Below are 10,998 nucleotides of genomic sequence, written 5' to 3'. Positions count from 1 at the left end.
AAACTAGAGAGTGCGCTGATGCCAATATTTCCTCCCACCAATCAACATGGACAGACTTCAGCCAGCAGCACAGCGCCATCCAGTGGGAGCTGAGTCCCTGACACCAAGCCTTCCCCCACGCCACCTGCTTTCCTTAGGTGCTTCCTTACTTAGAAAGCTGCCTGGGAAACAGAGCAGCAGTGCTCCCCTCCCCGAAAGACCAGCTTAAACCCCAACACTCACCAAGTCTATGGACCATGTACTGAGGCATAGCTTCGCCTCTAGGGGAAATAAGAATTAGCTTCTGTTAACAAGCATACCAAAATCACCTAGCTAAAACTCACAACATTGTGGACAAGGTCTCAACACTCCTCCCTGGAGGCAAGGAGAAACTCTGCAGAGGACCAACTGGAGGGACAGAGCAGCCAATACACGACAGCACAGTGCACACAGCATCCACACAAATGCTTTTGAAGTGTCAGGCCCTGGACAGTATGCGAACTCTTCTTAATAAAACCACTTCTCTAGCAGCCGAAAACATAACAGGATTTCCTAAAACCCAGAAGAAGGCAGAGACATAGACATATGCCACAATGGAGGAATTCATCCCAAAAGAAAATCGATAAAATGTCTTTACCAGGGATATTATTAAAACACATATAAGTAATATGCCTCAAATAGACTTTTTAAAAATTATCATAAGTATACTACCTTTGCCTGAGGAGCGCATAGAAGGCATGAGGGATACCCTTACTGCAGATAGAAAAGACCTGAGAACATGTCAGGCTGAAATTTTAAAAATGCTGTAACCGAGATGGGAAACTGATTGGATATCATGACCTCAAGGCTTAAGAGGCAACAGATCAATGAGTAAGTGACATAGAAGATAAAATTATGGGGGAAATAAGCAGGAAGAAGAGGAAAATTAAAACATTGTATCACAGATGTATACTGAGGGAGCTTGGCAAATACATAAAGTGTAGTAACATTCTTTTCTAAGGAGTTCCAGAAGAAAAAGGGAGGTAGAAAAGGGAAGAAGTTTTGTCTGAGTAAATTATAGAGGAAAATTTCCACAAACTGGGTAGCAAACAGACATCCAAATTTAGGAGCATGGAGAATCTCCATCAAAATCAACAAAAGCGTGCCAACACTGAGACATATTGCAGTAAAATTTGCAAAATAGACAGATAAAGAAAAACCGTAAAAGCAACACAGCACAACAAAAGAAGTTGTTAACCTGTAAAGGAAGACAAAAGATTGTGGCAGATCTCTCCACAGAAACCTTCAGACAAGAAGGGAGTGGCATGATGACCTCAACATGCTCAATCCAAAAATATGCAGCAAAGAATACTTTATCCAGCAAGGCTGTTTGTTCAGCTAGAAGGAAATATAGGATTTCCTGACAAACAAAAACCAAAGGAATTCCTAGTCTCTATCCAGGCCTGCAAGGAATATTAAAGGGGACTCTTTGAATCTGACTAAAAGCAAAAAAGATCAGGAAGAAACAGAGAAAATCTCCAGAAACAATGACTTTAGAGGAAACACAATGGCACTAAGTTTAATCTTCAATAATCACTGTCAATGTAAATGGGCAAAATGCTTCCATCAAAAAACATAGCGTATCAAAATGGATTAAGACAAAAAACAATCTCTTTCTATGCACTGCATACAATAGGCTCATTTTCAACCTGAACACCTTTAGACTGAAAGTGAGGAGATGGAGTACAATTTATCATGCTAATGGACACCAAAAGAAAGTTTTAGTACTATACTCCTGTCCCACTTACTAGATGTTTATTTTTTAATTTTTTAATTTATTTTTGAGAGACAGTGCACGCAGGGGAGGGCCAGAGAGAGAGGGAGAAACAGAATCTGAGGCAGGTTCTGGCTCTGAGCTAGCTGTCAGCACAGAGCCCGACTCAGGGCTCGAACCCATGAATCGTGAGATCATGACCAGGTCCTAAGCCAGTGCTTAACCGACTCAGCATCCCAGTGCCTTAAGTAGATTTTAAACCAATATCTGTTAAAATAGATGATGAAGGCAGTATATCATCATAACAGGGTTGATCCAACCAGTTCTAAAACTTTAAATATTTATACCCCAAAATTGTAAGCATTGACATATATGAATCAATGAATAAGAAACATAAAGAAACTCATTGATAATAATACAATAATAATAATAGACAACTTTAACACTCCACTGACAGCAATGGACATATTATCTAAGCTTAAAATTGATAAGGAACCAATACCTTTGATAGACACACTGGTGCTAAAATGAACAAATTAGGAGACTACAGATGCAGGTGAGGATGTGGAGAAAGAGCCACCTTCCTGCACTGTTGGTAGGAATGTAAACTGGCACAGCCACTGTGGAAAACAGTGTAGAGGTTTCTCAAAAAACTAACCATAGAACTCCCCTATGACCCAGTACAAGCACTGCTAGAATCTACTCAAGGTTTACAGAGGTGCTGATGCATAGGGGCACGTGTACTCCAATGTGCATGACAGCACTTTCAACAATAGCCAAATCATGGAAAGAGCCTAAGTGTCCATCAATGATGAATGGATCAAGAAGATGTGGTTTAAATAAACAATGGAGTACTACATGGCAAAGAGGAAGAATAATGTCTGGGCATTTGTAGCAACGTGCACGGACCTCGAGAGTGTTGCTAAGTGAAATAAGTCAGGCAGAGAAAAACAGATACCACATGTTTTCACTCATAAATGTAAGAGGAGAAACATGCAAAGGACTATGGGGTAGGGGGAAAGGGAAGTGGTTGGAAAGAGGGAGGGAGGCAAACCATGAGAGACCCTTCAAAACTGAGAAAAAACTGAGGGATGATGGGGGAAGCGAGACGAGAAAGGGGTAATGGGCATGAAGGAGGGCACTTGTGGGGATGAGCACTGGGTGTTACAAGAAAACCAACTTGACAGTAAACTATAAAAGAAAAATTAGTTTTATTTTAAAATGTAAAAAAAAATGAAGAACAACAGCAAAAAGAGCTGTGATTCTGCACACCAGAATGGTAATATATGCAACAGAAATAAGAAAAATATACAATTTACAATGGCACAGAATAAAGCATTTTGGACTAAACTTCAAAAAGCACGTAAAGTACTTGTATAGTGCAAATGACCTACGTTGATGTAAGACAAGGGAAAATACAAACGTGCCTGTAAATATAACTGTGTTCACAGATTAGAATTCCTCATACTGTCACAGTGCCATCTACACAAACTGACCTAGAAGTCCCTCCCTAACCCTGTCTTTAACTTTTAAAAAATCAAATCTAAGTCTGGGTTTTGACATATAGTCAAAGGGCATGCAAATAGGGCCTTTTCTGTGTGGATTAAACCAGCCCAGCCAGGACCCTGCAGCTGGGAGACGAGCCCCAGCCCAGGAGACCCAGATGTTCCATTCTGTGATCAGGACAGAACACAGACCTCTCACTATGGAGTTTGTGCTTGGCTGGGTTTTCCTTGTTGCTGTTCTAAAAGGTAATTTATGGTGAACGTGAGACACTGAGTATGTGAGTGGATATGAGTGAGTGAAGCAGTGGATGTGTGACAGTTTCCTGATCAGGATGTCTTGTGTCTGCAGGTGTCCAGTGTGAGGTGCAGCTGGTGGAGTCTGGGGGAGGCCTGGCGAAGCCTGGGGGCTCCCTGCGACTCTCCTGTGCAGCCTCCGGATTTACCTTCAGTAGCTATGGCATGAGCTGGGTCCGCCAGGCTCCAGAGAAGGGGCTGGAGTGGGTCTCAGGTATTTATTATGATGGAAGTTACCCAAGCTATGCGGAGTCCGTGAAGGGCCGATTCACCATCTCCAGAGACAACGCCAAGAACACGCTCTATCTGCAGATGAACAGCCTGAGAGTCGAGGACACGGCCATTTATTTCTGTGCAAAAGTCACAGTGAGGAGAAGTCAGTGTGAGCCCAGACAAAAACTTCCCTGTAGAAGGGCATCAGCGCCACCAGGGGGTACACACTCTGCACAATTCTGGTTTGCATTCCCTGGAGCAGGTGCAGATGGAGGCTACAGGCAGGTTTCCTGTCAGGGTCTGGGGCTTCCTTTCCACACAGCAGATTCCCCCAGGGAGCCTCTCTGGACACATGATTCTGTGCTTAACTCTTCACTCTCTGTAATAGAAACTTTGTTGTCATAGGCAAACTATCATGCACAAAAGACACAGTTGTTAGCACTTGTTTATTCCTGTCCCTAACCATGATTGAATTACATATATGGTAGGGATAACAGCTGAACCTTTACAGGAGTCCCAGATGCACTGACTGTGCAGATAGGACCACGGGATCCCACAGGTCCGCATCATCCTCACCAGGTCTTGTCCCAATCAAACAACCTGACACTTCCTTCATGGCCCTTTGCTACTCAGGACTGTAAATGAATTCCAATATATTCAATTTCCCTAATCAAGGAATAATCATCCGTTCCTGTGGAACAGAACCCTAAGCACATTGGTGTACATGATTTAATAGGTTGAGAAGTTCCATGATCTACTATCACAAGCTGAAGACCCAGGAAAACCAGTGGTGTAATTCTCATCTCATTCTGAACTAGTGTCTAGTCTGAGAACATGGGACTTGATGATGTAACTCTCAGAACAAGGGTAGGAGGAGACCAATGTTCCAGCTCAACTGCTCAAACATACACAGGGAGAGTAAAATTGAGGGAATGCTTCTTCCCTCTACACTGGATTCTATTTAGAACCTTAATGGAGTGGAGCTGCCCATGCAGACAGAAGCCCTGGATGGAAATGCCAATCTCTTCTAGAAACACATCACCGACATCCACAGAAACAATGGTTAATCCAGGAACCATGACACAGTCAAGATGACACATAATCTTAACCATGACTAGTCAACCTCCTGTAAACGTGAAGTTCAAAACCTGAAGATTTAGAAGTCCATGCCATTGCTGGGTGGAGTTTGGTGGGCATATCAGTCCTCCTGTGGATAAATAGGACAGAGGCCCATAGGAGCTACTGTGGTGTGAGGATCCTCTGGGTCATATGGGAAGTAACAAGTCCCTTCTTGGAGTGCATTTTGGGAGAGGTGGCACTGCCTCTCATGAGACAGGAGAGCTGACAGGCACCTCTGCACTTCCCTGTTCATTAGCATAGGAGCCCCTATTGAGAGCAGCTAACTGGATGCTCTCTTTTTGCTGTCTGTCACTATGACCTCCAAGCCCCCAGGTTTATGCAACTGCCCTTCTGGTATTAACCAGCTCCTTAACAGCACAGCAAGACCCTCTTCCAGAGGATAAGTGGGGATCACTGTCATATTGAGCTAATACATCTTGGATTTGTTTAAACCCAGCTAGAGCTCCTGAAGTAAAGCATAAGAGTATTGTGCAGCCATGTGGGCTATGGCTTAGACACAGACATGATGAAGGCAGGGTTCTGACGGAAGTCTGAGACCCACATGTGCAGATTGGTGTCTCTTGGTGAAGGCTTCCTGAAAAGGGGCAGATGGGAACTCCAACTCCAGGGATAAAAGAGTGGGCTGATGAGGATATTTCCTTCCACCAAGCAACATGGACAGACTTCAGCAAGCACAACAGTGCCCACCAATGGGAGTTGAGCCTCTAAAAACAAGCCTTCCCTGACCCAACCTGCATTCCTTAGGTGCTTCCTTACTAGGGAAAGAGTAACTGGAAACCAGAGCAGCAGTGCACCCCTCCCTTCAAAGACCAGAATAAATCTCCACACTCACGAAGTATACTGACCACATAGTGAGGCAGAGCTTCAGCTCTAGGAGAAATAGGAATTAGCCTCTTTAAACACGTAGACTGAACTCACATAGTTAAAACTCACAACACTATGGACAAGGTCTCAACACTCCTCACTGGAGGCAAGGAGAAACTCTGTAGAGGACCAACTGGAGAGACAGAGCAGCTAATACATGATAGCACAGTGCACAGAGCACCCACAGGAAATGCTTCCTGAAGTGTCATGCCCTGGACAGTATGTGAACTCTTCTCAATAAAGCCACTACTCTAGAAGCAGAAAACATAAGAGGATATTCTAAAAACCAGAAGAAGTCAGAGACATAGACATCCTCCATGATGGAGAAATCCAACATAAGAGAAAAAAAGATAAAAAGTCATTACCAGAGATATTATCAAAACACATAAGTAATATTCCTCAAACAGAACATTTAAAAACTATCATAAGGATATTAGCTGTGCCTGAGGAAAGCATAGAAGACATGAGGGATACCTTTACTGCAAATAGCAAAGACCTAAAAACATGTCAGGCTGAACTTTTAAAAATGTTGTAGCCGAGATGGGAAACTGATTGGATATCATGACCTCAAGGCTGAAAGAGCAGATGAATGAGTAAGTGACATAGAAGATGAAATTGTGGGGGAAATGAAGCAGGAAAGAAGAGGAAAATTAAAACATTGCATCACAGATGTACACTGAGGGCACTCAGCAACTACATAAAGTGTAACAAGATTCTTTTCACAAGAGTCCCAGAAGAAGAACAGAGGTAGAAAACGGGAGAAGTTTTATGTGAGTGAATTATAGTGGAAAATTTCCACAAACTGGGTAGCAGACATACATCGTCATCTAGGAGGCACGGAGAACCTCCATCAAAATCAACAAAACTATGCCAACACTGGGTCATATCATAGTAAAATTGGCAAAATACTCATATAAAGAAAACCCAAAAGCAACACAACACAACAAAATAACTTGTTAACTAATATAGGAAGAAAAAAAAAAGATTGTGACAGATGTCTCCACAGAAACCTTCAGACAAGAAAGGAGTGGCATGATGACTTCAATATGCTCAATTCAAAAATTTGCAGCAAAGAATATTTTATCCAGCAACCCTGTCATTCAGATAGAAGGAAAGATAGAATTTCTCAGACATACAAAAACCAAACGAGTTCATGATCTCTAAACAGGACTGTAAGAAACTTAAAGGGAATCTTTGAGTGGGAAAGGAAGACTAAAAGCAATGAAGACAGGAAAGTAAGAGAGAACATCTCCAGAAACAATGACTTTAGAGGTAACACAATGGCACTAAGTTTATATCTGTCAATAATCATAGTCAATATAAATGGGCAAAACGCTCCAATCAAAAGACATAGGGAATCAAAATGGATTAAAGAAAAAAAAAGATCCTTCTATACACTGCATACAATAGACTCTTTTTCACCTAAAACATCTTTACATTGAAAGTGATGGGATAGGGAACAATTTATCATGCTAATGGACATCAAAAGAATGTTTAACTACTATACTCATATCACACTTACTAGATTTTAAACCAAAATCTGTTGTAAGAGATGATGCAGGCAGTATACCATCATAACAAGGTCGATCCAACCAGAAGATCTAAAACTTTAAATATTTATACCCCAAAATTGTAAGCACTGATATCTATGAATAAATGAATAAGAAACGTAGAGGAATTCACTGATAATAACACAATAATAATAATAGACAACCTTAACACTCCACTGACAACAATGCACAGATCATCTAAGATTAAAATCAATAAGAAAACAATGCCTTTGAAAGCCACACTGGAGCTAAAATGAAAAATTAGGAGACTATAGATGCTGGCGAGGATGTGGAGAAATGAGGACCCTCCTGCACTGTTGGTGTGACTATAAACTGGTGCAGATGCTCTGGAAAATCGCTTAGAGGTTCCTCAAAAAACTATCAGTAGAACTCCCCTATGACCCATCAATCGCACTGCTAGGGATATATCCAAGGGACATAGTTCAGATGCATAGGGGCACATGTACCCCAATGTTCATAGCAGCACTTCCAACAATAGTCAAATCATGTAAAAGGCTGTAATGTCCATCAACTGATGAATGGATCAAGAGAATGTGGTTTATATATACCATGGAATACTACATGACAATGAGAAAGAATGAAATCTGGCCATTCGTAGCAACGTGGACCAAACTCGAGGGCATCATGCTAAGTGAAATAATTCAGGCAGAGAAGGACAGATACCTTATATTTTCACTCATAATTGTAACAGGAGTAACTTAACAGAGGACAATGTGGGAGGGGAAGAGGAAAAGTATTTGGGGAGAGGGAAGGAGGCAAACCATGAGAGACTCTTGAATATTGAGAACAAACTGAGGGCTGATGTGGGAAGGGAAGAAAGGAAGGGGGGTGATGGCCATGGAGAAGGGCACTTGTGGGGATGAGCACTGGGTGTTATAAAGACATCAACATGACAATAAACTGTAAAAGAAAAAAAAAAGACACACTGGACCAAATGAACTAAACAGATACATTCAGTACATTCCATCCTAATGCAGCAGAATATACATTCTTTTTGAATGCAGATGGAACATCCTCCTGAATAGATCACATATTATGTAACAAATCAGCCCTCTGCAAGTACAAATAGATTGAGATCATACCTGCATATTTTCATACCACAACACTATGAAACTTGAAGTCAACCAAAAGAAACACGTTGGAACCACCATGAATACATGAAGGTTAAAGAGCATTTTGGTAAAAAAAATAATGAGATATACAGGAAATTAAAGAAGCAATAAAAAATACATGGAAGCAAATGAAAATGAAAATATGCCGATGACAAACCATCTGGATGCCGCAAAAGTGGTTGGAAGACAAAAGGATATGGCAATACAGGACAAACTCAAGAAAGAAGAAAAATCTCAAACACACAAACACTTTACAACTGAAGAGGCTGAAAAAGGAACAGCAAATGAACCATAAACCCAACAGGAGAAGATAAATAAAAAAGATTAGAGCAGAAATAAATCATATAGAAACAAACAAAAACAGTAGAACAGATTAACGAAACTATAAGCTGCTTCTTGGGAGAATTAAAAAACTGATAAACCAAAGGCAGACTTAGCAAAAAACAAAAGAGAAAGGACTCAAGAAAATAAAATCACAGATTTGAGAGGTGAGATCACAACTAACACCACAGTAATACAATTATAAGGAAATATTTTGGAAATTTATATGTCAACAAACTAGGCAATCTGAAAGAAATGGATAAATTACTAGAATAATACAGACTACCTAACTGAAATAGGAGGAAATAGAAAACCTGAACAGAATGATAATGCGCAAAGAAATTGAATTGATAATCAAAAAATCTACTGACACACAATAGTCCAGCGTTAGATGGCTTCACAGGTGAATTCTACCATATACTTAAAGAAGAGTGTAAATATTCTATTTAGGTAGGTTACAATATTCTCGTCTTCCCAAACTGTTTCAAAATAAGAAATGAAAAGAAAACTTCCAAACTCATTCTATAAGGCCAGTAGGAACATGGTTTCCAATCACATTAAACCTCACTATAAAGAAGACTTACAGGCCAATAGCCCTAATGAACATGGATGCAACAGTTCTCAAGAAAATACCTGCAAATCGAATCCAAAATACATTAAAAGTATCATTTACCAAGATCAAGTGGGATTTATTCCTTGGCTGTGAGTGGTTCAATATTCACGAATCAATCAATGTTAATACATCACATCAGTAAGAGAAAGGATAAGAACCATATGATCCTCTCAATGGTGCAAAAAAAATATTGACAAAGTACAGCATCCATTCTTGATAAAAACCTTCAACAAGGGATAGAGCAAACACCTCGACATCATAAAGTCCATATATGAAAATCCCACAGCACATATTATCCTAAGTGGGGGGGGGGGGAAGCCTTTCTTCTGCTATCAGAAACATGACAGGGATACCCATTCTCATCATTCTACTAAACTTAAATTCATCCCATTTACAATTGCACCAACAATAATAGGATACCTAAAGAGTTAAAGGATCTATACTCTGAAAACTATAAAACACAGATGAAAGAAACTGAGGTTGACATCTATATACCTTTATCTACTGATGGACTATATATATATTTTTTAAATATTTTATTGTTGGGGCGCCTGGGAGGCTCAGGCGGTTAAGCCTCTGGCTTCGGCTCAGGTCAGATCTCACATTCATGGGTTTGAACCCCGTGTCAGGCTCTGTGCTGAAGAATAGCTCAGAGCCTGGAGCCTGTTTCCGGTTATGTGTCTCCTTCTATCTCTGGCCCTCCCCCTCTCATGCTCTGTCTCTATCTGTATCAAAAATCAATTTTAAAAAATTAAAAAAATTTAAAATATTTTATTGTCAAATTGGTTTCCATATAACACCCAGTGCTCTTCCCCACAAGTGCCCTCCTCCATTACCACCACCTCTTTTCTCCCCTTCCCCTTTCCCTTCAACCCTTCGTTCATTTATATTATTCAATAGTCTCTCAAGTTTTGCATCCCTCTCTCTCCCCAACTCTCTTTCCCTCTTCCCCTCCCCCTGGTCCTCCATTAGATTTCTCCTGTTTTCCTGTTAGACCTATAAGTGCAAACATATGGTTTCTGTTCTTCTCTGCCTGACTTTTTTCACTTAGCATGACACCCTCAAGGTCCTCCACTTTCTTACAAATGGCCATATTTCATTCTTTCTCATTGCCATATAATACTCCATTGTGTATATATACCATATATTCTAGATCCATTCATCAGGTGATGGACATTTAGACTTTTTCCATGTTTTGGCTATTGTTGACACTGCTGCTATGAACATTGGGGTACATGTGCTCCTATGCCTCAGCATTTCTATATCTCTTGGTTAAATCCCTAGCAGTGCTATTGCTGGGTCATAAGGGAGTTCTATCGATAGTTTTTTGAGGAACCTCCACACTGTTTTCCAGAGTGGGTGCACCAGTTTATATTCCCACCAACAGTTTAGGAGGGTGCCCATCTCTCCACACCCTCAACAGCATCTATAGTCTCTTGATTTCTTCATTTGAACCACTCTTACTGGCGTGAGGTGGTATCTCAGTGTGGTTTTGATTTGTGTTTCCCTGATGATGAGTGATGTTGAGCATCGTTTCATGTGCCTGTAGGCCATCTGGATGTCCTCTTTGGAGAAGGGTCTGTTCATGTCTTCTGCCCATTTCTTCACTGGATTATTTGGTTTTTTGGGTGTG

At 40.8% G+C, this 10,998-nt stretch overlaps 1 gene segment (V, D, J or C); it reads left to right on the top strand.

Moving 5' to 3' along the window:
- The first annotated feature begins 3,374 nt into the window (after positions 1-3,374).
- LOC115292453 overlaps positions 3,375-10,998 on the top strand; it is a 494,271-nt gene continuing 486,647 nt past the window's right edge. Inside the window, 2 exon segments of the C gene segment in view lie at positions 3,375-3,483; positions 3,587-3,891. Coding sequence covers positions 3,396-3,483; positions 3,587-3,891 — 393 coding nt within the window.

Source organism: Suricata suricatta, chromosome 5 (assembly GCF_006229205.1).
Source record: "Suricata suricatta isolate VVHF042 chromosome 5, meerkat_22Aug2017_6uvM2_HiC, whole genome shotgun sequence".
NCBI classification, from domain to species: Eukaryota; Metazoa; Chordata; class Mammalia; order Carnivora; family Herpestidae; genus Suricata; species Suricata suricatta.
This window is presented reverse-complemented; position numbering and strand designations above follow the sequence as displayed.